The sequence below is a fragment of the Culex pipiens genome, chromosome 3 (genome assembly GCF_016801865.2).
Source record: "Culex pipiens pallens isolate TS chromosome 3, TS_CPP_V2, whole genome shotgun sequence".
Classification (NCBI taxonomy): Eukaryota; Metazoa; Arthropoda; class Insecta; order Diptera; family Culicidae; genus Culex; species Culex pipiens.
Genome location: NC_068939.1, coordinates 29,484,506 through 29,511,408, shown reverse-complemented (window position 1 = coordinate 29,511,408; position 26,903 = coordinate 29,484,506). Strand labels below are relative to the sequence as shown.

The 26,903-nt window shown below is 41.2% G+C and overlaps 1 protein-coding gene across 15 annotated transcripts in view; it reads right to left on the bottom strand.

The window, feature by feature from the left end:
* LOC120425567 (sorbin and SH3 domain-containing protein 1) overlaps positions 1-26,903 on the bottom strand; it is a 181,632-nt gene that overhangs the window by 8,550 nt on the left and 146,179 nt on the right. For 9 of the 15 annotated variants that reach the window (XM_039590188.2, XM_039590195.2, XM_052710505.1 and 6 more), the window contains 5 exons: positions 26,673-26,731; positions 24,555-24,736; positions 19,649-23,431; positions 19,226-19,573; positions 18,822-18,914 (listed from right to left, as the gene is read on the bottom strand). In XM_039590188.2, coding sequence (XP_039446122.1) covers positions 18,822-18,914; positions 19,226-19,573; positions 19,649-23,431; positions 24,555-24,736; positions 26,673-26,731 — 4,465 coding nt within the window. Of the gene's footprint in view, positions 1-14,105; positions 14,594-18,821; positions 18,915-19,225; positions 19,574-19,648; positions 23,432-24,554; positions 24,737-26,672; positions 26,732-26,903 lie in introns of those variants that run through there. The other 6 variants (XM_052710506.1, XM_039590227.2, XM_039590150.2 and 3 more) reach the window with 5 other exon arrangements.

Here is a 26,903-nt window from a genome sequence, read left to right as displayed (position 1 = left end):
CTCAAATTATGACCAAAAATCGATTTTTCGATCCTTTGGCTTGATTCTGAAGGCAGATTTAGATTTAGCGGGCAAAATTACATGGAAAAACATATATTTGGACAATTTTCGAATTTCGTTAGGGTGGTCCCATATGGAATTCCCTTGAAAATTAGACTTTTTCAAATGAAGATATCTCGAGTTCAAAGAAAAACACCTCTGAGATTCTTTCAGCGTTAGTAGTGCTAGATCTCCTCTTTCAAATGCAACCTGGTGCTTAAAATTTGGCTTGCGCCTTTTCGAGATATTTAAGTTTTAAATTTGCATCTTTTTTACCTTAAAATGGCTGTAACTTTTGACCCTTAAGTCCAAATTGAGTAAAAAGTAAATCTTTCTCTGTTCCTGGGGAGAACACCCGTGAAGAGTATCGGGGCCGGCATTTACAAAGCGGATTCAGTGACAGTTTATTAATCAACTTAATGTTAACATGTTAAGGTTAATGTTAACATTCCATAGGTTGTCTTCCTAAGGTGTCTTGATAAGGTCCAGTTTGTGACGATACACTACCTTCCCTTTACTAAGCAATCGAATCCAGAAGGGAACAGATCACCAGTTGTGTTGGTCCGAGCCGGGATTTGAACCCCGATCTACCGCTTACTAGGCGGAAGCGTTACCCCTGGGCTACGTGGCTCGGTCCAAATTGACATGTCAAAAAAAAAATGTTTGTTTTTTAGAGCTCTAAAAGTGCTCCTAATTTCACTTTTCTCTAAAACTTAACCCTGAATAGCCATGCTTTCTATAAATTTGGTCAAAGAAGGCGTAGATTACGAGATAAAATTTTGGTGTCTTGGACAAAGGTGCTTGAATTGGCAAGCCCAACAACTTTCTAGAAGACGAAAAAATTCCCAAAAAAAATCCTGTAAAGTTAGATTTTCAAAATCACCCTAATCGTGAACCACCCAAATTACCAAAAGTTGCCCCATTCCATTTGCAACAACTCTTCTGAAGACACCAAAGCTCCAAAACGTCACCATTTTTCGGAAAATCCATTTTCCACTTAATTTTGCGATCTGGACCACTGTGCATTGATACGGCGGATACTCGGCGGTCCTCCCTGTCAAATTGTCCCCGTAGTTTTTGTTGGAACCATTTGAAGATGTGTTTTGGATGTGGGAAAACGGTACCAAAATGCGCTCTGAAAGTTTTCAAACTTCCAATGCGAAGCTCGTATCTGTTCAGATCGAGAAATAACATTTTGCCATGAGACAAAGCTCTTGGATGAACGCAAGGGTCCTGATTTTCAGTTCAAAGATCAGAAATCACTCTCTCATCACCGAATGAATCTTTGCCAGCTGGAGCAGGCAACCATTCGCGAGCGAACACTTCCCGCTCTCTGCCAGCGGCTTGCTCAATCGCTTCACTCAGCGAAACAAATACTTCGTGATTTTCTTTTTCTACTCCGTCCGTCAACCCGAGTCATACACGAATGTGCTCAGAGAGGAGAGAGCCAAAAAAATACTAGCGTGGAGCTCATTTGGCCTGCACTACCACAGTTTGCCGTCAATTAGTATTTGGTATGGTGGAAATTGATGCCAAATGTGTCTTTGATGTTGTGTAAACTACAAAATTGCAATATATTATTAATATCATTGATTTTAAGCAATTTCTTAAATGATCAAAGCTAAGCCGATCGCAGGGTATTCTCAGTCAGCATTGAGCGACTTAACGAAATCGGTCTCTCTGAACCAGGGTTACCAGGTCTGAAGAGTAAAAAATCTGGCAAAAAATCTGGGAAAAATCTGGCAAGCCACTTTTCTTAAAGTAATAAGTAATTTTTTGTTCAAAAACTGTGTATTTTCACTTTTTATACATATGTAATAGCTTTACAAAATAAACAAAATACGTCAATAAAACAATGTGAGGAAGAAATAGAAAATTATTTTTTTCTAATTGGCGCTCAAAAAATCTGGCAATGCCAGATTTATCTGCCAACCTGGCACCCCTGCTCCGAATCATTCGCTGTACTACCCGATTTGAATGAGAGGGAGAGCAAAGAGAGAGTGTTCGGTAGCAATTGGTTTGGAAGTGACAAATGGTAGGAATACATCAGAGCAGTTTTTCGTCGCTCTAGATTTGTGCTCGCGAGTGACTGAGTCTTTTTGGAGCAATCAGGACCCTTGGATGAACGGCAGGTTAATGCTGTTAACGTCCATCAACAAACAATTCAGGAGTTTCAAAATAGTAGCTCGGATATCCTCAAACTTTAATCCTTCTCCAGGACCCGGATACACCACCAAAAGCAACGGTTTTTTTTTGGGATGCTTTCCGGAATGTTAGATCCGCGGATTGAAGTCGGGGTGATTTAAGCAGATCTGGATCGGTTTGTGGCGAAATGTCGAAGAAAATGCACTCGAAATGCGCAACCAGATACTCGATGACCTGCAGACCATAGTCCAAAATCCGTTCATTGTATGCCGAGGAAAACTAGTTGATTGATAGCACACTCAAAGTTAAAGAACGAGGGGATAGTCCTCACGAAAAGAAACGTGAGGAAAGTGCTATATTGCGAGAGTATAGTCCTCTCGCGTGTTCATTCGTTCATTGGAACAGTTCATCCTATGAGTGGCTTATATGGACAAACGACCGCCATTTAGTCACCGAATCATGGTGGCCCATACGGCAAAGGCACGGTTCAATATGCCGAAGGTCTTGGGTTCGAGTCTCGGTACCGGTACTTTTTTTTTTTTTGATAGATGAACATTTTTGGAAAATGAACCATGAGTAAAGTACTCTCGGTAATTTCGGGATTTATCCTCTCCGTCCGCACACAGTACCATTTTACTACCGAATCGTGCTCTTTATCCTCTCGTATGCCGATGCCCAGTTTTGGGTGCAGAACGGATATAGAGGTACACACAAAAAAATATTTCCGAATGTTACATCATTTATGATGTAACACTTTTGCACGTCATTAAACATTTAAATTTAAATGCAATTGGATGTAAATTTGCAACAAATTATACTTAAAATCATGATTTTACGTGTGATTCAACCGTTTATGTCGAATCTCAAGTTTATAACAATTGAGTTTACATGTGATTAATTTTTTCCGTGTCGAGTAAATTCACATATTTTTTTCTGTGTAGGTTTCATGGTTAAAAAGCTTTTGCGATATTGGAATTGTAAAGATTTCGTATTTCCTTGTGTCAAACGCGCTCTGACCGGAAATCCTTTTGGCTAGTTGACGCACTTACAGCTATTTTCAGGGTGTGTCAAGATAGCACAGCAAGATTGGAACTCATTTCATCTTAATAGTGACAACAATGCACGGAGTTCTTCCGTTTTTTTTTGAATTTCTCAAGATTGAAATCAAACTTTGGAGATCTGTGAAGGTCAAAGGCGAGGCGTTTAAAAATGCAGAAAATGGCGCCCTTAACTCAATTTGTCCCAAAATCGACGTGCGACAATATTGCACAACAAGATCACGACGAATTGTGCCTTCGTTGGGTATGAGAAATCTACGAAATGATTATTTAGCTTAATGTTGAGTCAATGTCCCTATTTTCATCCTACTAACCGATGTGACACAAAACGTCATTGCGAATCAAAACGGGGAGGTAGATCAGTTTTCACCACCTCTTGAAGCTCCGCCGAAACACCTCCAATTGTGTAGAATTGATAATTTTCGCGATAATGACGCATCGATTGATTGATTGATTGATTGATTGATGGTGGAGAAGTGCAAAAGAGAGGAGTCAATAAATTTAATAATGAAACAGCTTCCAGTAATTTCGAACCAATCAGCACCGAGGGGCTGCCCAATGGTGAAGTGTGTGTGTGTGCGCACCGGGGTGTAAACAGCGATAATCGCACCACGATCGCACTTTTGGGCGGGAGCGCTTATTTGTAGGTTAGGTTTTGACGTTTACGGCACCCTTTTTTTTCGCAGCGCGCTCTGTGGGTTAGTAGTCGTCGGATGCGGTCTTGTTTGGTCGCGCGATTACGTGAGACACGAGACACGTAATATTTTACGGTTGTTTTGGCTGTCCAGCTCGGCGGCAAGTCACGTTGGTTGAAAAGTTGTTGTTTTTTTAGGGTGTTCGTTTGATAATGGATTGAAGTTTGACGATTAAGAGTGACGATAAAAAGTAAGTTGATACTCTTGTGCTGTTCACTAGAACAACCAATCACTTTTCAACCATGAAGCTGGCTACACTTCTTGTTTTGCTGTTGTTCAATCAAAATGTCGTGGCCAACCAAATGGACGGCATGTATAACGTTCTGAGAAGCATCGAGTTCGAAGCCAGTGTCCAGAGTGGACCCTTCAGCCTAGTCTTGCTCGACGTAACACCAAAGTATCCTTTTAATAATATTTTGAGTGCAATTCTTCGGGCACCTCGACTGTCCCACGTTGTAAAATATGTGGTCAACGGATCGTGGAATAAGGATCTGGAGAAACTACCCTGGGATCCGTCGATGCTGGTTATTCATCCAGGAAACGATGTTGCTCATTTGACGCGAACTAGTAATACCATAAAGGCTGTTTTGGAACTGTTCAATCCCACAACTAAGGTCCTAGTTTTCATAGATTATTCCAATATGGGCGTAGTTAAGGCGATTTCTAACCTTATTTTAAAAGTAAAATTCGCCAGCATGGTATTCTTCGAGGTTCGGTCGACACGTGTCGTCCTGTGGAATCCACGACGGTACACAAGGTGGGCAAAGGCCCCGGCCCCGATGTATCTCTTTACGTGGCTGAGACGTTCGATGAGCGGGCGGAACATCACGTTCTACGGGGACGAACCTATGATTGACTTTCACTGGAACGTTTTCTGGATGCAAGAAGTAGCACGATATCTGGGCACGGAAGCCAGTGAATATCGGCACTATTGTGATCTATACCAGGGTGACGATTGGCATCGCTGCTTGGCAAGGCAAGATCACATGCTGAAGAATATAGATATCAGGTTGCAGTTCGTCAAGATGCTTCCGAATCCACCGAGATATTTTGGATCAGTGGTAACAGGAGCTCCGTTGAACATGAAGGTCGGCATTCCTAGGGATAGACCGTTGAACGTTGCCGAGCTGATGGTTATGCCGTTTAGTTGGAATGTCTGGTTATTGCTGATTGCGATCCTTGTGCTGGCAGAATTCATGAAACAGCTGTTTCCAAATTTATTCCAGAATGACCCAACTATGCTCGTGCTGTGCGGCTTTGAACGACATAACCTGCATGAGGCAGGTCAAGTGGAAAAGATCTCATACCTTTCCATGATCATTCTTATTTTCTTCGCGTCTAACGCATTCGAAACTAAGATGCTCTCCATGATGGTTAGCAAACCGGCGATTCAGCGCATAAAAACTCTGACCGATCTGCTCCAGTCCGACCTCAAGTTCTACGAAGACCTGGAAGGCAAACCGTACCTCGTCAACCAGTCCCTGTTCGGGAAGATGATGATTCAAGGTATCCCCGACCCGTTCGATACGGATCCGGGCATTGGAATGATCATCGAGCAGGACGCGGCCGGTATTCTGGAGCTGACAGCGTTTGACTACGAGCGGATGCAGCCGTGGTACGTTTTGCTCGACTTTGAGTATCACATTGGGTACGAAATGTACGATGTGTCAATACGAAACCCTAACGCAGATTTGTTTCTCTACGTCCACACCAAGCTGTTCGAAGCTGGTCTGATGGATCACCAGAAACGGCGAGCCATGGACACGTGGCGATGTATGTTGTCCGGGCGGAGGGACCGAGTACACATCGATAGCAAGGTAGATCTAAATTTTGGCGATATGAAGCCGGCTTGGGTGATTTTGGGGATTGGGTTGGGTGTGAGTTTGGCTGCATTTCTGGGAGAACTCGTGAAGAAGAGGGTTTAGGAAAGAGTGAATCCCAGAGCAAGAGGTCTGAGTTTCAGAATAGAAGGAGAGTTGGTCGAATTATTTGATTATGAATAGGGTTTGAAACACTAGTAGTAAGTAAGTTGTAAAGATTAGAAAGAAGTAACAGCATAACTGTTTTTGGCACAAAACGTGACGTTTAAAGTAGATATGAATATTTAGTACATTAATTGTTTATGCTTTGCTATTCAATCATATATAGACTCAATGAATCAAATGGTGACGCCTATCTTTTTGCCAAACTTTGAAGGTCTGTATATACCTGAACTTGCGCAAGGATCTTGCCTACACGGAGAAAAAAGAGTTCTCAAAAACGTGAACAAGCGTTCATGAAATTCGGAACCACGAACAAAGTGTTCAAATTTCATGGTACGTTTTTCAAAATCGTACCATGGAATTTGAACACTTTGTTCGTGGTTCCGAATTTCATGAACGCTTGTTCACGATTTTGGGAACTCTTTTTTCTCCGTGTACACGCCAGTAATGTTGAAAATAAACGTTTCAGTGGCCAAAGTGCCTCAAAAATTTACATTTTTAACATAATCTCTTTTACGGGTTAAATCCCATTTAAAACTCAAATGCAAAGCGCCAACTCCTGTTTAGTCCACACAGAAAAAAAATCATGGTAAAATTACATCTGGGAAGTGTTACATCTTTTATGTCAGAAAAAATGTGTAATTTTACCTCAGAAAATGTGTAATTTTACCACTATTCTGGTGTAATGTCGCTTTTTTAGTCTAAATCGAGGTAAAATTACATCATAAAAGAGGTAATATTCAACCTTCCAAAATTCCAGCTTTCAAATTTACACAATTTTTTACTGTGTAATCAAGCTCATATTTGGGATTTGAGCTCAGTACTCTACCCGGAACCAGTCCCTGAATGACCACCGACAATTCATTTTTGTTACAAACACTACATTATGGAAGTGTCGATTCCATTCAGTACTTCCAATTCATCAACATAAACACTGAAGATGCAAGATCCCCCTCCCCGTTTAACTCATAACGATCTTAACGAGCCCATTACACCTTTCTGCGCCAGACCACACCGCTACCCATTGTCACGTAATAAGTGCATCATATTACAGAAACCTCATTATGCGTTTCCACCACCCGAGTTGAGCTGCGAAAGGGGGGTTCACCTCGCGACCTCCCCGAAAACAGCTCGCAGCCTCTTAATTAACCATCACCCACCGTGCAATAATCATAATCGAATCGCGCATCGTACATAATAAGCTGTGAAAATTTGCAACAATTTTCTCACGGTGGGCAGGGGGCGTTCGAGCTTCATTGAGCTTCTTTAAGATGATCATGGTGGGTTGAGCAGAAGCACGCGAGCTCAGCCGTTTTGGGTTGTGCTTAGCTCGTGTTAAGATAAGTGAACGTTAGCACATGCCAGGATTGATGATGGTAGGCCACGATTCAATGTTTTATTTTTATTGAAAACCAAATATTTCAATAACATTTCTTGACTTTTGAGTTATCTTTTTTAAAATTTAGATTATTTTTAAACCACGTTCTGATGAGTTCCCCTAGAAAAGCAATCCAGCCTGCACCCAAACCAATGGCCAGTGCCACCCAGGCTGGCTGCATGTCACCAAAGTCAAGATCAACTTTATTACCAATCTGGGCACGATGCCTTCCTCCGATACACAAGTCTCGATGAATGTACCTGTACATGTGCTTCCAAAAGTCCATCACACCAGCCTCGAGCAAAATGCTTCTGACGTAACGAAAAATCTTTACATTCTCATATCGCCACCTTGTCTGGAAAAACTCGAACCCAACTTGATACTTAATGTCCAACACCACGTACCACGGTTCCATTCGCTCGTAGTCGAAAGCTGTAAGATCCAGAACATCGGCGACTTCCTCACCGACAAGCAAACCAACCCCGGGAATTGTATCAAACACATTGATACTTCCCTGAACGAACATTTTTCCAAACTCAAATTGATTGACGATGTGCGGGTAAGCTTCCAGATCCTCGTAAAATTTGATGTCAGAGTTGAGGAGGTCGTCCAAAGTTTTGATCCGCTGAATTGCTGGCTTGCTGACCATCATCGAAAGCATCTTGGATTCGAACGCGTTAGATGCGAAAAACATCACAATGATCAACGAAATGAGTAGGATCTTCTCGAATGAACCAGCACGATGAAGGCTTTGCCGTTCGAATCCGCATACAACGAGCATGGTAGGGTCATTTCTTAAAAGATTAGGAAATAGTAGCTTCATGACTTCAACTAAAACAAGAACCAGCACTAATAAGAGCCAAACGTTCCAACTAAATGGCATCACCAGGAGTTCAGCAACATTCAACGGTCTGTCCCTGGGAATGGCGATCTTCGTATACAAGGGTACACTCGATGCCAACGCTGCAAACTCTCTAGATGTATCTGGACGCATCTGCATGGCTTCCAGTTTCAAGTCAACTCCGCTAAGTTGTTGCTTCTGTTTCGACAAGCACGTTTGCAAAGCTACCCCAGTTAATGAGTCGCAATAGGTAAGATATTGACTAGCCTTAGTATTCAAATACCTGGCAACTTCCTTTACCCAACGAACATTCCAATCCCAATCGGTTAACGGACGCAAATCTCTGTAGTACGTAATGTTAACCCCGGTCATGCTGCGCCGTATCCAGGTGAAGAGATACATAGGAGGAGGTGCTCTTGTCCAACGCAAGCCCGAGACCCGATTCCACACATCGGCACACATTTTAACACTATCGAAAAATACCATACTGGCGAATCCGACATTGAAAACCCCTTTAAAAACTGTTCCCAACAACTTAAAATTGTTAAAATCCACGAAAACCAACGCTTTGGCAGTCGGATTGAATAGCTCCAAGACCAAGTTCATATCCCTGCTGGTGTTGGGACGCATCAAATGACGAACATCGCTTCCCGGATGTATCAGCAGCATCGACGGATGCCAGGGTAGATCCTCCAGACCTTCCTGATAAGTTCCGTTGACCACGTACTTCACGACGTGTTCCAGGCGAGGAGATTGAAGAATTGCGCTCAAAATGTTATTAAAAGGATGCTGCGGAGCGAGGTCGTACAGGATGAGACTTAAGGTACCAGCCGCGACACTGGCCTCGTACTCGATGCATCTGAGAATGTAGTCCAGCGCTTCCGGAGTGTAGATCGCGGAGGTTGGGCCTGACAATAGTAGCAGGAGAATGAGTGTTGACGGCTTCATGATTCTATTATTATGGGATTTTTTTAAGCTTTTCAGTCAATTTTGTTGGAAGGTTGGAATGAAAAAAAATGCGTTACGGTTTAACGATTAAAGATATGGTTAGAATGCTTTATTAATTCCATCTAGGGAAAAGGCTTTTGAATTATAATTAGTAAACATTCTCTACTTCAATAACACTTTGAGCAATCAATTCATTCGGTGAGTAGCAATTACGCTTGGTTCATCTAAAATGTACTCCAAAGGTCATGCTATAATTTTATTTCAAAATTGGATGGCTAACTTACTCGAAATCCAATATCTCTACTGTCCTCTTTCGTTCTGGAAAGTTTCGGGAACCCTTGAAAACTAATTCACTCTTCAATCGATTCCGGATTAATTCTGAAAGAAATGAAAGAAAACTGACACCCAACCCTATTCCCAGTGCCACCCAAGCCGGTTGCATATCGTCAAAGTTGAGATCCACCTTACTGTCGATGCTAACCCTGATTCTTTTCCCAACACTTATTGCTTGATAATAAATCCTGTATTGACTTTTCCAAAAAGAAATTATACCAGTCTCAAAAAGCAAGTCGTAGATGTAGCGGAAAATTTCCACATTTTCATATCGCCACCTTGTTTGGTAAATTTCGTACGTTGAATGATACCTGATATCTAACAGAACGTACCACGGCTCCATTCGCTCGTAGTCAAAAGCTGTCAAATCTAGAATATCTGCTACTTCATCACTGAATAGCAACCCAACGCCTGGAATGGTATCAAATACATTGATGCTTCCTTGAACAATCAGTGGACCGAAAATAGTTTGGTTTAAAATGTTCGGACTAGCCTCCACATCTGCGTAGAACTTGATGTCAGACTCGAGGAGGTCGGCTGATGTCTTGATCCGCTGAATTGCCGGTTTGCTGACCATCATCGAAAGCATCTTGGTTTCGAAAGCGTTTGATGCAAAGAACATCAAAATAATCAGCGAAAGGAACGTGATCTTTTCAATTTGGCCAGCTTCGTGCAGGTTATGTCTTTCATAGCCACATACCGCAAGTAAGGTTGGATCATTCTTGAAAAGATCTGGAAAAAACTGTTTCATCAATTCAGCCACAACAAGGATTGCAATGAGCAACATCCAAACATTCCAACTGAACGGCATCACCATCAGTTCAGCAACGTTCAGTGGTCTGTCTCTGGGAATGGCGATCCTCATATTTCTTGGTATACCCGTCGTCAATGCTGCAAATTCTCTGGATGTATCCGATCGCATCATCAATTCCTCTATTTTTAAATCAATATTGTCGAGATGATCTTGTTGTTTCGCCAGGCACTTTTGCAAGTTTTTTCCAGTCAAACGATCACAATAGGTATCGTATTGGCTAGCTTCGGTTTTTAGATATCGGGCAACCTCCTTGATCCAAAGAACATTCCAATTCCATTCGTATACCCACAGCGATTCATCGTAGTATGTTATGTTAACTCCGGTCATCTCACGCCGCATCCATGTGAACAGATACATAGGTGGAGGAACTCTTGTCCACCTCATGCCAGAGACTCGATTCCATAGGTCGGCACGCATTGCAACGCTATCGAAGAACACCATACTGACGAAACCGACATTGAAAACCTTTTCAAAAACTGTTACCAACAAATTCAAGTTGTTAAAATCAACGAAAACCAGCACCTTTGTTGTGGGATTAAACAGTTTCAGGACAGCTTTGATGTCATCACTGCGTCGCATCAAATGAGCAACATCGTATCCTGGATGTATCAGGAACATCGACGGATGCCAGGGCAGATTCACCAGATTCTCGTGGTAAGACCCACTAACCACGTACTTTACGACGTGTTCTAGCCGGTGAGATTGCACAATTGCGCTCAAAATGTTATCAAAAGGAAACTTCGGTGCGAGGTCATATATAATAAGACTTAAGGTACCACCTGCGACACTGGCCTCGTACTCGATGCACCTCAGAACGTAGTCCAGTGCTTCGGGAGTGTAAGTTGCGGTTGTCGAGTTTGCCAGCAGCAGTAGAAGGAAGAGTATTGGCGGTTTCATGGTTGGAAAGTGATTGAATTTCATAAACAAACAAAGAATCGTGATGGCATTAACCGCAATCAAGAGATATCGTCTTTTAATATAATTTCTTTTTTTTATATTGTTATGCTATCTTTGACTATCTTTTTAATTTTGTTTATGCTCAGACGCATTGACATTTTTGCCTTCCTCACCTTACACGGAGAAAAAAGGGTTCCCAAAATCGTGAACAAGCGTTCATGAAAATGGGAACCTCGAACAAAGTGTTCAAATCCCATGGTACGATTTTGAAAAACGTGTTCACGATTTTGGGAACTCTTTTTTCTCCGTGTACTGAGGAAAGCCTATAAAATCACTCGAAAAATGAACTCCTTAATACCAGCTCCTTAACCCACCTTCACGTATACATATCGACTTAGAATAATTACTGAACAAATGTCTGTGTGAGTGTTTGGATGTGGGTGTAAGCATCGAAAAATTCACACTCAGCAATCTCAGCACTGGCTGAACCGATTTTAATCCTTTTGGATTCATTCGATTCGTCTTGGGGTCCCATAAGACCCTATTGAATATTATGAAGTTTAGTTTAAATCTGAATTATTCGCTCTACAGCAGTGCTTCTGAACCTTTTTCCACCAATTCCCCCCTCGGATTATTTTCAAGACCTTCATTCCCCCCCTTAAATTTTTAATTTAGTATCAATTCACGAAAATTGACTTTAATCTATATTTAGCATACACTTACACAGTTAAAAAAAAGCTTTAATTTTGGAAGGTTGAATATTACCACTTTTATAATGTAATTTTACCTCAATTCAGACTTAAAAAGTGACATTACAACAGAAAAGCGGTAAAATTACAAATTTCCAGAGGTTAAATTACACATTTTTTCTGACATAAAAGATGTACTCCTTCCCAGATGTAATATTACCATGATTTTTTTTCTGTGTAGCATAGCATTGGTGTCTCCCCGGGAAAATTGGGGGGGATCCCGGGCAGACGGTAATAACTAAATTCATGCCATTTCAATAACAAATGCTGTTAAAATAACAGAAAGTGTTATGGAATCTTCTTGAAAAATCCATGTTTGCATAAGGGTTTAATAACAGTTTATGTTATAATAACAAAATTTGTTATTGGTCTGATATTGATTGAAAGCCAAAACAACTTTGGAATAACATTTTTTGTTATGGAAGAATAACTCCAACTGTTATTGAGATGATCGGATTAGTTGTTAAAATAACAAAAAATAATAACAAAGATTTGTTCGAAGAATAACTTAAAATGTTATTAGTCTGTTATTACAATAACAATCAAATAACAAAAAAATCATAACGATGAATAACAAATCCTGTTATAAATAACATAAAATGTTATTGGCCTAGTATTTTCAAATATCAAAAATTTGTATTCCCAAGTTATTTCCGTCTGCTCGGGATGAGGATGCAATAGCTATTCTTTGGTTTTGAACGTTTTTGCTAAAAACTTAAATTCTTCTCTGGAATTCTTTTTCCTCAAAGTTTTAATGCTTAAAATAATTTTTGAATTCTTTAGAAAAATTTGATTTTTTTTGACAATTTTTTTTCTTTCTTTTTTTTTTGAAAATGTCCAAGATATAACTGGCAAAAACTTAAAATTTATTAATATTTTTCGAAGAAATCAATTGCTCTGAATTTTCATATTGTGTGAAACATAAACAGGCCTGTTTTTCAAAAATGAGCAGTACTTAATGTTTGTGATACTGAATTCATTGACATTGTTTCAAACATGAGCATTGCTTAAATTTTCATTTCTACAAACATGTCTCCTAGCATATCATCCATAAAAATGTTATTTAATTCAATAGTTCTTTTTCAAGTTGTAGGTATTTTCAATAAAAAAAAACAATTCTATTTTATCTCTAAAAAATCGAATGGTTGAGAAAATTATTTACTGTTTTTTTTGAACATTTTTGATCCATTCTTTTGTTGCTGAGATACAGGCCACGAAAAATATTTTAAAATAGTGTATTTTGTGTGACAATTTGAAGGAAAAGCCTTGATCTTTAATTTTAGAAATATATATTCACTGTATTGTTGTTTTCGTTCCATTGAAAATGAGATCCATAATTTCCAAGATATAATACTTACAAAAAATCCTAATTTTGATTTTCTGCAAAACTAATATTTGAGCAAAGTAAGGTCGATTTGACAATATTCAAAATATGAAACAAATTGTTTCCAATATTTTGAATGTTTTGAATAAATGGTAGTTGGCACAATTTACAAATTTGAAACAAATATTTGTAGAAAATTTATTTCAAATTCATAAAATTTATTAACAAATGCAAATAATATTTTCAATATCTCTTAAACATTTTCTGATTGGTCAAAAACAATTCGCCCGTAATTCACTGCACCTTAAATATGGTATTAATATTTTGCTTCAAATCAATTTGTTATTTTTTTCTCTCAAATATTATGTTTAAATGCCAACCATTACGGGGTTTGTCTACCGGTACCCCCTGAGACCGCTCGTACATGCACTCCAGGTTGAGAACCGCTGCCTTAGGACAAAGTTTCACGCAAATCGAAGAAGGGTCGGGGCAACTGCTGTGTGAGTTGGTGGAGAATGACCCATTGACATTTTGAAAATATCCCGGAATCTCGGGGTGGAATTAAAAAAAATGTAAGAAATGCGCAATTCATTTTGAAAATTGTTGCTTAGTCGCTTTCGAGTAAGTCACCATAAACAAGGTGAAGCTTCTTTATCTCTCGCTCGATGTCGTAATTGTTTGAAGATGATTCAGGCAACGAGGTGACGGTGACGACCTGGCCACAGACCGTTGAAAGGTTGTCACGTGCCGCCAACCTGTGATTGCATGTATCGATTTTTGGCGCGCGCACTCCGACTTCTTTTTGCGCGGATTTTAAATATAGAACTAGCTGCTGCTTCTTCCTTTTGCGTTTTTGTTAGTTGGAATCAAGACGAAGTTAGCCAATTTTTCGCAGCATTTACCCATTGATGTGCTCGATAGAAACTTTTACGATGATGTCTGGATCCGTTAAAAAACCGCTGCTACGCGGTTGTTTAATCAATTCCTCGTTGCCACGAGTGGCCTTCGGGAAGGTTTCCCGATGCTTTCCAACACTGCTTCACTTCTTGCCTTAGCCACGGTTCTCACATGCATAAACTTCACTTTCTTTTTTCCTTGGCTCTCTCAAGTGAGCCCACAATCACCGAACAATTCACACCCCACAGGGACCCTTTTCGTAGCGTAGCAAGAGACCCTTAATTCAGCGCAATCATGTAACACACTCCACCGGACTCGCTCCAAAGTCCAGAGCTGCCGGCGATGATTGCCTCAATCAACGCGATCCAGCAACTTCAATCAATCAACGCGCGCCGCGATTTATTGCCGGTCTTGCGAAAAAAAAACGCAACTTGCGTACGCTTCAACTACGACGCGATCGAATCGACGCGCTCAACAACATCCACTGCCAACTAGATCTAGCTAGCGACTAACTTGACGAAGAAGCGAGCTGCGGTGTACTAACTCAACACGTTGAGCGCCGCGAGCTGAGCGATATGCGGGGAACTCACTCTCCGGAACTTGGGAACCGATAAAAAAGGTAGATTCCCGCCGCAACAGCGACCACAAACCCGTAACTCAGTCGTAGGGCCCTTGCTGAACCGTATCGACCTGAGTTGCACGGATGGAAATGACTTCCAATACGCGTTCACCAAATTGAAAACCATGTTTTCGTTTTCAAACAATGATAACACATGCTAACGATTTCCCGCCGTGTTTGAGTACAAAAGCAAAACAAAACAAAACGCGAGTTGGGGACTCTCGTCACCAGGTCTGGAGAACTCGAATTTGAATGGAAAAGTAGGCAGCGATGCATGCCGCGGCGGTGGAACGAATTGTGAAAAGAGTTTTGCAGCAGTCGACAATACTTTGTTGGTTGATAACACGGCTGGCGACCGTTTCCTGCGGGTTTCGCGCACGTTGTAGCAAGTATCGTATGGCGCGGTAGGTGAGTGTCAGAGTGGCGTACGGTATCGGTTTTTATGATGGTGAGTAATAACTGGGTAAACATTGAAAAAAAAAAACTGGTTTCGGGTGACGGTATTGCGCAATAATGGAGCTTTAGGTTTTGGGTTTTCGCGTGACAGAGGCTTTTTCGGTACTCGAGTTTTTTCGGTCTTTTATGTTATTAAACCTTTGTGCAATTTTCAGCAAAAATATCTTTTTCATCATGAAAACATTGTAAACAATGTTTTTAACCCTTTTGAAATATTAGGCTTGATTTTGAAACGATTTTTTTTTAATTGGCAGAACATTTCACAAAAGTTTCATATCAACAAACTTTTGGAAGGAAAATCATAAAATGAGTTTCTTTAAAATATTCTCTACTCGTAAATTACCTTTTCTTTGTATTTTTTTTTTAAATTTGGATGAAACTTTGTCCATTATTAGTTTTTTCATACAAGGCATAGAATTTTGCGGACTGGACTTATAAAATGGGCATGTGAATATTCGAAAAACTGTATCTTAAGAAGGGATTTTCTGATAGATTTGGTGTCTTCGGCAAATTTTAAAGTGACGATTGAGACGATTTATTATAACGACTTATAAAAAAAGAAAAAGCCTAAAACAAAATATTTTCGATTTTTTATATTTTGAGGTGGACTAAGAAAGGCATATTTTGTGCTTAAAAATTGAGACGGTAATAAAAATTTGGCTCCGGAGAAATGAGCATTAAAAAAATATTTGTGGAAAAAATCTAAAATGTCGATTACAATTTAAAAAAGTAATTTTAGAAACAAAATCAAAGTTGCAGTCGAACATTACTTTTTTTTTTCAAAAAAGAAAAAAAAAAGCGCCGTTTACCAGTTGGAGGCGTAGTAGATTTTTTTTTCGAAGAATGTTGTTTTTTTCTATTGAAACGAACTGCTGGTTGTTAAAGAACAGCCACTTGAAGTTTAATTTTGTGAAATATGATTTTCAGTCTCATCTTATTAACCTCTTAATTTTGAGCTTGCGATATCTTGGAATTATTGGTTCGATATTTAATATTAAAAAAATCTGTTTTTTTATTATTTTAAATGTTAAGAACAAAAAACTTTTGAAGAGGCTTCAAAACAGTTATTTTGTATATTTTTATGTGTTGTGCTAGATTTTATAATATTTCAATTATTTTTATAAAATAGAGCAGAAAATGTCACAAAATTTTCATTTGTTAACATAAAAACTCGCACCAATAGTTTTCGAGGAATCATGAGATCAAAAATGAGGGCTAATAAGATGACACTGAGGATAAGTCAGTTTTCACAAAATTTAAACTTCAAGAGGCTGGATCTCAGCAACCATCAGTCTGATTAACACAGTAATAAAAAAATGAAAATTTTCTCAGCTTTTCGAAAATATTTTCTGTATTAATATTAATAAATAGCAAAACGTGTTTTTTAATTGAATGTGCCTGTAATTTGAAGACGGTGAACTTTATTAAAACAACTATTTTGTCATTTTCGATTGCAAATTTGATTTTGCATCTAAAACTGATTTTTGACGTTTTGATTGACAATATTTTAGATTTTCAACAAAATTTCCAAAAAATCATCTCTCCGGCAAAAGAGCTCATACCATTTTTAACACAAACGCATAAGATGCTTTTTTTATCCCCTAACCTTATAAAAAATTAGTAAGAAAGGCAAAAAAAATTTAATAAGACGTAAGTAAGTTTATTTAGGCCATTGCAAATATTTTTCAATGTTTGTGTCACCCCTCATCCCCCTTCATAATCTGTCCGAAAAATCAGGGTGAAAAAATATTTTTTCCATGAAACTTAACAATTTTTACGTTTTCAAATGCATTCTCCTGTGTTTGCTAACATTTAATTTAAATGTTAAAACTGCGGATTTAAATTTAATTTTTTAAACTTTTTAATTTTTTTTGCCTCCCTTTACTTGACTTTGGCCAGACAAAAACTTCTAAAATATTTGCAACGGCTTAATCGGTATAAAAAAAAAGTTGGGAATATTTTTTTTCCGTGTACCATTTTTTTCTTCTGAAGTCATATCATAACCTACAACTTTTCCGAAGACACCAAATCGATCAGTTAATCCCTTCCCAAGATACAGATACCGGGCTGGCAAATGCGGTATTAAATGGTATTAAAAATTTTGTATTACCACATATTCGATATTTTCCAAAAATCATTTTTTTAACAAACGTTTTTTACTCCGGTACCAGATTATGTACCATTTGATTAAATTTAAATATGAATATCATGAATTAATGATATTCTCTAAACTTCATCTAACGGGGAAAAAATCTTGTTGTTAACAGATGCAAGTTGTAAACAGTTGTAAACCAGCGTTTGTCGAACTAATTTACTGCTCAAACATCGATAGCATCGATTCCAAGCAAAAACGCATAACTAAGTGTAAAACAGGTGAGCGAGCACGTTAAAAAAATGAACGAGCATTAACAAACATCCTCACCCCCTCTTCGATATTGTTACACCCATTCGACCCATCAAACCCATTATCCGCACTGATAGCGTAAAATACACACTCGATTCAAAGAGTGTAAAAAAGGTGCACTCAAAAACAAACATATAGAATGAGTGCCTTTCCCTTGTAGTGGTAAGCAGTAGAGAGCTGAACGCGACTTAACTCACGTGAGTGGCGCGAACTGTGTTGCGATTCAACCTACTGGAACCGGTCACGCGGTCATCCCAAGTCTGTAACTTCTTCAAGACCGATAATGACAACAAACATGCTGACGCTAAATCGTAGTTGCCATAAACCTACTATGACGCAGCCGCCATTATGGCAAACTGTCAAATCAACTAGAACTCAAAGTTCAATACTGGCAGACAATTGCCAAATTACCCCAAAGCCCTCTCATCGAGTGCAGTCATTACTTTTCCTTTAGCCGCGAGGTGTTGTTTTATAACAGGCCTGCTCAAGACGATGCAGTCAGCTGTGGTCCAGCGAGAGAGAAAGAGAGTGAGGAAGCAGCAATGGGGAAGATAAAAATCGAATCGTCCATAAAAGTGGCAGTCGTTCGAACACGTGTTGTTTGACCAGACTCTGGGGAGTCGCACGTGCGATCCCGAGTAGAAATGTTTGGCGATTCTGGCGGTACGGTGTTTGCCATAAAAACACCAATAATCGTTCCCGCCATTATGGCGAACTGTCAAATAAGCCAGAATCTTGCGTGCAACTCAAGTGTCAGGTGTCCGTCTGCTCGGGTCACCCATGGATAAAAGACGCGCAGTCGGAGAGAGAGAAAGACGAGAAGAAATACCATTTGTGAAAGTGACAACAACTTCCTCGTGCCAAGCTGCAATGCTGCAGCGTCCCTTCCCGTCGTTTATACTGGGAAGTAAAGTACATCGTTGACCGGTCGGTGTGCAGATTATTGGCCATTACCGTCCAATTCCGTTTCGTCGTCGTTGTGGTCACCGCAATTCGTCTGTGTTTGCTAAATTTGTACGGTTTCCTTACTCAAGTTACCACTTAGGGAGCGATTTGTTTACATTGCGAGGTGTGGTTGACCGATTTTAGCACGACATGCTGAGGAGGAGGTAAACCGACTTGCATACAAGTTAATCGTAGTGCGCGCTGATTCGCTGAGTTAGAATCATGCTTTCCATGCAAGTGGATGCATCGGAAGGATCGTTTACTTATGAGATACTGTATAGACAGGGGAGCACTTACCTGGTTCGTTGGAGCTCTTCGAGTACGGGGAGGAGGAGTTGGGCAGTAGAGATGTTCCTTTCATGGGAGGTGGTGGAGGCACGTTACTAAACTCTAAATTGGAGGTGGGAGATGGGAGCGGTAGGCAAAACGATGAGAACGATAAACTAAAATAGCACGGAACTTAAATGGTAAAACTATGAGATAAGAAATAAGAAAAAAAGAGGAAGATATAGCGTAGGGAAGTAGGAGAGGATTCCAAAGCGGACCTCAATTGAAAGAATAAAGGAAGTCGTCATGGTCAGTAAGAAGCTTGGCGAAAATGTCTTGGGTCTGTCGAAGATAATAATAATTTGACAAGATGTGTAATTTACAGAATGAAAATGAAGGGTGCGCAGAAGAGAAAAGGTAAACAAAAGCGGAACCTTCAAAGGTCACGGAAGCCTTGGTGGTACCGCCGGTACCGCTTGTCATCGTCTGGATCTTCTCCCACAGATACTCGGCGTCCAGTTGCCGATCGGGCACGTAGCGATACTTGGGCTGATGAATGCTCGGGTCAAACTTCTGGTCGGCAAAAATGTCGTAGAACTGTTTCAAGAAAGCGGTGCCTGCAGTGCCTGCCTGCTTGCTACTGTCCTTGCGGTATCGTCGTGGCGGTGAAGTGGAGCTGGCACGCAGCTTGCCACTCCGGCGGCCCGGTTTCTTGCCCGCGGGTGACTGGTCGGGTGCAGTGATCGAGCGTGCATTGTCCGTTGGCTTGGGGAACTGGTGGGCTACCCAGGGACCGGAAAGGTAGTTGGAGATATCTTTAAGCTCGCGAATGTCCGGAACAGAAGTGTACATCTTACCCAGTATTGACAGATTCTCCGCCGTTTCAAACTTACTTTTGATCTTCTCGACCTCGGCACCACTTCCGCTGCCGCCGCTTGTCGGACGTTCCCGCTTCATTTCCTGCTTCAGGGATGCCGTCTTACTGATGACATTGATGTGCGGCATAAAACGGTCATCCCTGCGCAGCGGGTTTTTTGGAATCGGCGAATGAACACGCTCCTTGCGCTTTCTACTGCGAGCTCTGGTCGATTGTATTTCGTACTTGTGTGTCATCCTCGTAACATCCCCAATTTCGTGCTGCCTCACCCGAATCTTTCGATTCGCTTTAGCAATCTCACGCTCTCCAAACGGTCGATTCAACTCTGAATCACTCTGATACTGACGAGGACTGTTATTGCCCGAGCTCTGCTTCCATAAGTTTGCATCCAAGCTTTCGAACTTGTCCTTGATCTTTTTTACTTCTCCGGTCTGAATGCACGTCGCGTATTCCGGAGTTGAGCTACGCGAACGAAACGTGAAGTTTTTTGAAGCCTTTCCTCCACCCTCCTGGTACGTGTACGAACACGTGATCGCCGGCTTCTCTCCAAACAAATCCTTAAAATCCGTAAACGACTGTGAGTTTGGCAACGGTGAAGTCTTCTGCGATGTCCTCACTTCAACGGAACGTTCCTCAGCCATCTTTGCTGCATCATCTTCATCGGTGGACGATTCCCTTGCGTGATATACCGTAACAGCCGGTAAGTCCTCCTTGCGTCTTTCTTCAAAGTACTTTATCTTGCTCTTGACATCGTCGCTTGAGTTTCGGAATATTACCGTCCTGTTTGATGTCTCAGAAGACACGCTCTCCGTTTCTCCGTACGAGTGTGGCCGCTCTCGGTCCAGCGTTCGGAACTTTCGCATCACCACCTCTTCTCTTCCTTCCTCAACGTTGTGTCCTCCGTGCAGCTTGCGATAGTCCGTTTCCAGCGAGTAGTACTCTTCCTTCTGTGGAATTATCGACGGACGTTCCTTCTTCTTCATGCACGGCAGCGTATGACTTGCATGCTTCTCAAGAATCTTGCTCTTCAATTCTTGACAAAGCGCTTCCTGCGTGTTTTTCTGTTCGAACGTTTTCTGAATTGTCGCTACCTTTCCTTTCTCCAAGATCGGCTTGAACTGCGCTTCGTTTACTTGATCTTTTGTCAGCACAGAATTGCTACGAACCTTCAATGTACTACTAGCGCGCAACTTATCATCAGGCACATTGATAACGTACTCTTCCTTAGATTTCATCTCCTCCTTGTTGCTGTAAATCTCACTGAGTTGACTCTTCAACTTTTTCATCTGATCACTTGAAAGCGTACTCAGCAAGTTGTTGCTGATTCCGTACCGCTTGTCAGCTTCCAGCGACAAGAACTCATCCCTCTTCCCACCTTCTTCACTGTATCGTTCCAACATCTGCGAAGCGACATCCATTACGGACGATCCTCTCCAGAGTGGCTTGTAGTGATCTTTGCGCGTGTCCAGCTCACGCTTCGTGAATTCTTCAAAGTGGAGCACCTTCTTACTCAGAACTCCCTTCAAGTCATCAACGGATTTCTCCTTGTTCCTCAGTCCCGCATCCAGATCGTACTTCCAGCGAACTTCATCCGGATCGTGCGGCAAGAACAGCAGATCCTTCTCGCGCTGGTCTTGTTTCAGCTTGTTCAGCAGCTGATTCATCTCGCGTTCTGCTTTCTCGTGATCGCGCACCTTCCGCCACAGATCAAAGTCAATGATTTCCTCGTCACGACGACGAGGACGCAGATCGGTGGACGAGGTGGCCTTTTCCAGTTGGGCCAGCCGCTCGAGGCTGCTGTAAAAGTCGTTCAGGTCTTGGAAGCGATCGGAGCGTCGGTGTCGGCAGATTGGGACGTGACGCTCGTAGCTGGTGAGGTTCAGCGAGTGGCTGCGTACTAGTTCGTCGCCCGATTGGCTGGCGTTGCGATCGGTGGTGCTTAGGCTGCGTGCACGGACGATGTTCTTGACGTTTCCTTCGCCTTTCAGGTGCTGGATGCGACGGCATGAGGGTGATCTGGAGGAGCGTTTGGTTGTTTGGGAATATTCAACGGATTTGCGACCGAGAAGCGTCCGTGGACTCTCATGGTGGATCACTTCCTGGATGAGTGTCTGCACCGGTGGCTCGCTCTTGCTACGCTCGTGATAGCTGTAGTCGATCTTCATCGTGCGCCCTCGCATGAAGCCACCAAACTCTTCTTCCTCGTCGGTAAGCTGGATGAGGGATTCGTACCGTTGGACCTGCTCGATGACCTCACCGGCACCGATGGTGACCCGGACCGGGCTGCCACTACGGCATGCACCGGATTCGGTATCCATGGTTTTGAACTTCGATAACGATACGGGTTTTGCCTGGGTGAGATAGTAGTTCGGTTGCTTCAACGAGGGCTCGGATTTCGCCGATAAGCTGTTCCACAAGCGAGCCTTCTCGATTACGGTGGACGCTGCAGGCGGATCGGCTCCGGAAGAGCCCGGTGGGATGGGTGAGGACTTCCTCAGGAATAGATTCTGGAAAAAAGAGTCCGTCCGGACGAGGTCGTTTTGCTGCACGATGCGTTCGTTGTAGCTCTCGACCAGTGCGGCAGTGTTGGAGTTCTTTGGCTTCTTGATGGCTCTTGTGGTTTCGGATTTGCTGCGTGCGGACACCTGGGATGGTTTCTTCGAGGTGAACGTTGCTGGGATGAAGGAGGCGCGTGATTTGCGTTTCGAGTTGGTCGAGTCGATCGAGAAGGTCGAATTTGTGCGGGCCAGACTTTGGGTTGAGGGGGTTTTGGCTCTGAGGCCGAGGCTTTTCTGGACCTTTTGGATGTTGGACTTGATGGTGATGGTTGGGGAGAGTTTGCCTTTTGTTTTCTGTGGTTTTTGGGTGGTTGATGCACGGACGAGTTCCTTTCCACGGGACGATATTGCGACGGTGACTTTGAGGGCTTTGTCATCTTTTTTGGGTGCTGAAGTGGTGCTTGCCTTGCTGAGACTTTGCTTGGAAGAGTAGATGCTGGAGGCGCTCTTGAAGTTGGAAGAGATGCGACGTAAAGTTCGGGAGGCTGCTGAGAACTTGTCCGGCTTGTCGATCACCATCGGTAGGAAGGTGCTACGGAGAGCTTTCTTGACCTCTAGCGGAGATTTAAGATCCGGATTGCGCAAGATACTAGTGGACACAGTAACGTCTTTCCGGCAAACTTTAGGCAGCTTCTCCTCGAGGCGTTTCTTCTCTTCGGCGAAGGTACGCTCCTTGGAAATGCCCCGACCAAAGGCTACCGGGCTGGGACTGGCTTTTCGGACGGGGCTGCTCGAGCTTGCCCGGTATGTGTAACGCTTTGCCACACGAGTACTGTTCTCCAGGTTCTTCTCCTCTTTGATAGAGGACGCCACGTACGAGGTCGTGGCGGCAAAAACCGGTCCCGCAGACTTGGATCTGTACTGGTCGACCTTGCGAAGAGTTTTGGTTCCGGAAGTTCCGACGTTGGAACTGCTCGACTCGACAACGGTCTTCCGATCGTAGTTTTTGGTCTTGATCTGCGACATGATCCGGAGGGTCGAGTTACTGCGGGAAGACTTGCGATTTGGTGGAGCCGGTGGAGCTACTGGAACGAATGATTTGACTTCGCGTGGAAAGGGGCCAAACATGTCCAGTGGACGAGAGATGCTGGTAATCGGATAGCAGGTTATTTCCTGCGGCGGGACCAAAAACGGGTTCGTAGACATGGTTGGTAAGACTTCCTGGATCTGCACGTGATCTCCATCGTGGTCCGCGTCGCCGCCATCTGGTGGGGAATAGACGCGATATTTGGTAATTCGGGGTGGTTCGGAGATTTGGGGTGACGATTGGTGCCAAAACTGTGAAGTCCCACCTTGAACCTGTAGAAGTAGTAGTACTAGTTGATTGCACTGGCATCGCGTGACTCACTCGTTGTTGCTGGTTGGTTAGCTGTTGCTGCATTTGGAACTCACACACGTTGCAGGTGCGAGAAAACACTCGGTGTCGGGGTGGAAAATACTCGGAATGTATCTTCTGTACAAGCAATCGGGTTTATTGTCTAAAATATCTATGGTGTGTGAGGTTAGAATGTGAAAGGTGTGCATGCTGTAATCTTAGGTGCTGTAAACTAACCAACACCGATCATAGCTATTAAATGGGAATGGTTGCAATCGTGCACTACGGTTAGTCTACCTTGCAGGCGATAATCTTCTCTGCACATCGAGGATTAGTTGCAGGAAATTCATGACGTGTGTTGGTGTCAGAGGGCAGGACCGTATGCAGTATTTCCATTGTAAAGGCATCTATGACCTTTCGGTGCATACAGTCCTTGCCGGATTTCCGGAACACCAGACATCGGTGAGAAAGGGCAAATATTGAATGCCACAACCACCGACCGAGTCGATTTGTGCAGCCGTTCGGTTCGTGAAATGTTTATTACGTGTAGAATTATTAGCAATAAAATGTGGGTTGGTTTGAATTGGATCGCATAGAATTTAATCCAGGGCAGCGATAGAATAGAGCGCATCGAGCATCATCGATTTTCCCCTCGAGAAGACCCGAGTGGAGATTATAGCAATTGTGTGTCAGTAGAAAAGGTAAATCCCCTTCACCTTAGTTGCTGGGTATTATGGATAGTATAGAATAAAACCAGTGTGATTGTGAGAGAAGTGTGTTGTGGGCAGAACTAAGCCACACCCACTTGGACAGGAAATCCCTTCTTGCTTAAGTTACGTGAAATCATAAATTCGAGAAACAACCCAACCCAAAAGCTACGTAGCTCCCGAACAACCCTCTGTCCGGCTCAAAGGCGGTCTCAACCAGAAGGGATTTTCCCGTTTTGAAAAGGGTTTTTTTCCTCCCCCCAATAGAGAGGAGAAACATCGACTCTTGAATTAGGAAACACTCACCTTTGGGCTTTTCCGGGGCCGGCTTGCGGAATCCTTGGACGGGTATTTCGCCGCCCGCCTGCATGTTCTTGTAGAACTGCTTCTGCTCGATGGGGCTGAGCGCCGAGCTGGACGGGGGTTCCTTCTTGCGGAAGATCAGCGTCGTGTCGCTGTCGTAGCCGCCGTGCTCCTGCTTGAGGGCCCTGGTGGGGAAGGAGATGGGTACGGGGGGTCAGATATGAAAAAATTGAAATGTGGATGGTGTTGCTTTGTAAAAATATTACTGGAATTTTTTTTTTAAATTTAAGGACTTTGAATTGCACTATGGTCAAATTATTTTTAATTGATAGAAAATGTTAAATAAGCTTTTTTTTTAAATTCAAATAAATTTAAAATTGTTTAGAGCAACTAAATAACATGTTCATGCACAAAGTACAATATCCTCTGAATTTAAAAGTATTTCAATTTGATTTTCGCAGTCAAATTACTTTAATTTACTTTAAACTTTAAATCAATTTGAGACAGATGGTATTTTTTATAGTTTGATAACATTATTTCTGCATAAAAATTTAAAAGATTTCAAAATTAAAATAAATTGGTCTTTTTTTTGACAGCAATAGTTTAATGTTGGTTTGAATCATGTTTTCAATTAAAGTTTGAAGCTTTTATTTTAAAATATTTTTTTTTTAATAATTTGTTCACATATGTGTAGTTAAAATCTACAAATAGCATGGGAATAGGGTCAAATTCTTAACCTGCCAATGAGAATTTGACCTTATTACAAGTCAACTTTGACTTATTTACTTGTAATAATTAAACATATATTATATATACATGTTTTTTTTAAACATGAATTCAAATGATTTTAAAAAAAAAAATCAGGGAACGCAAAAATATTGCTGCAAGTTTATTTAAATTGAAAAAAAATCGAATTTATTGAATCCATTTTTACAAATGTTTTTTGTATGACGTTTATTTATTGATCAAATAGAAGATTTTATTTTGTCACAGATTTTGATTTTTTGGACCACAGATATGAGAAAGCTAAAAAAAATTACAAGAAAACAATACAGTCTATCCTACACGTTCCAAACGTAAACAACAATTGACTTAAGGGGTTACATACATGTATATCGGCAAAAAAGTCAGAAGTTAGTATGAGCACACACTTCGACTTTTTTTTAATTCTTTTTTCATGGCATTCAAATATACATTTTCATCGTTGCCGAGTTATAGCAATTTCAAGTAAGCAGTTTCAAAAAAGGGTGCCACGATATCTCAACACTGCCTGACCAAATCGGCTAAACATTTTGGTGAAGACTCGTTAAACCAATTCCGTGTGCATGACGAAGCCCGATTTTCAAAAAGTTTATTTAAAAAAAAATCAAATTTTAAAAATTGGGCTTCGTCATGCACACGGGATACATCTTGAGAGTCTTCACCTCAAATTTCAGCCAATTTGGTCCATCCCATCTCGAGATATCGTGGCACCCGTAAATCAACTCGGGGTTTAGAGAAAAACGCCAACAAAGTTTGACAGCCCGCTTTGCACATGGCAAAATTTTGAGCTTAAATCATCTCTTACTCAGTTTAATCATGAAATATCTTCATGAAACTTTCAGGATTGCTTAATAATCATCTTTTGAGTGGATTTAACAAATATTCTGTAATATAAAATTTTGTGATTTTCTACATGTATGTAACCCCATAAGCAGGATAGACGTATTGTTAGCATTGGTCCATTTCTAGAGTAGTTTTTGAAAAGGTCCTATAAACAAATTCAAGACAATAGCTTATAAGACCTATTCAAAAATAAAAACAACTCTGGATTTACATTGTTTTGCTTGACGTAAAACTTAAAGAAGCAAAATAAACATAAAATTGATGTTAAGCTAAATTGTAAAAGAAGCATAACTGTAATAATGTAATAAGTATCTTATGATATTTTTGGTCAAAAATTAAGAAAGATAGGCTTGAAAATTGAAGTTCAGTTATTTTTTAAAATTTATATTATAAATAATTAGAATTTTGTTCACTGTATTTCAAAATATTGGTAAGTGGCTTGCTTACAGTTATTATTGTGAGCAAAAAATGTAAGCATAAGTTTCTATTTTTCTGAATTGGATCAATTGAACTCACCTGGACAAATTTCCCTCGGTGTATGTTTTGCTATTGCTGAGTTTCTGTTGTTCTATTTGCTGTGTTTGAAGAAATTGAAATGTAAATAAATTTATTAGAACATTTTACGATTGTTTTTCCTTCTTATAATATCCACAACCACGTATAGAACAAGGTTGAAGTAAGTAGGTCTACAGGAAAACATAGTTTTTGGGTTGTGTATGACACAAGTCTTGAACAGTGGCAGGTGTT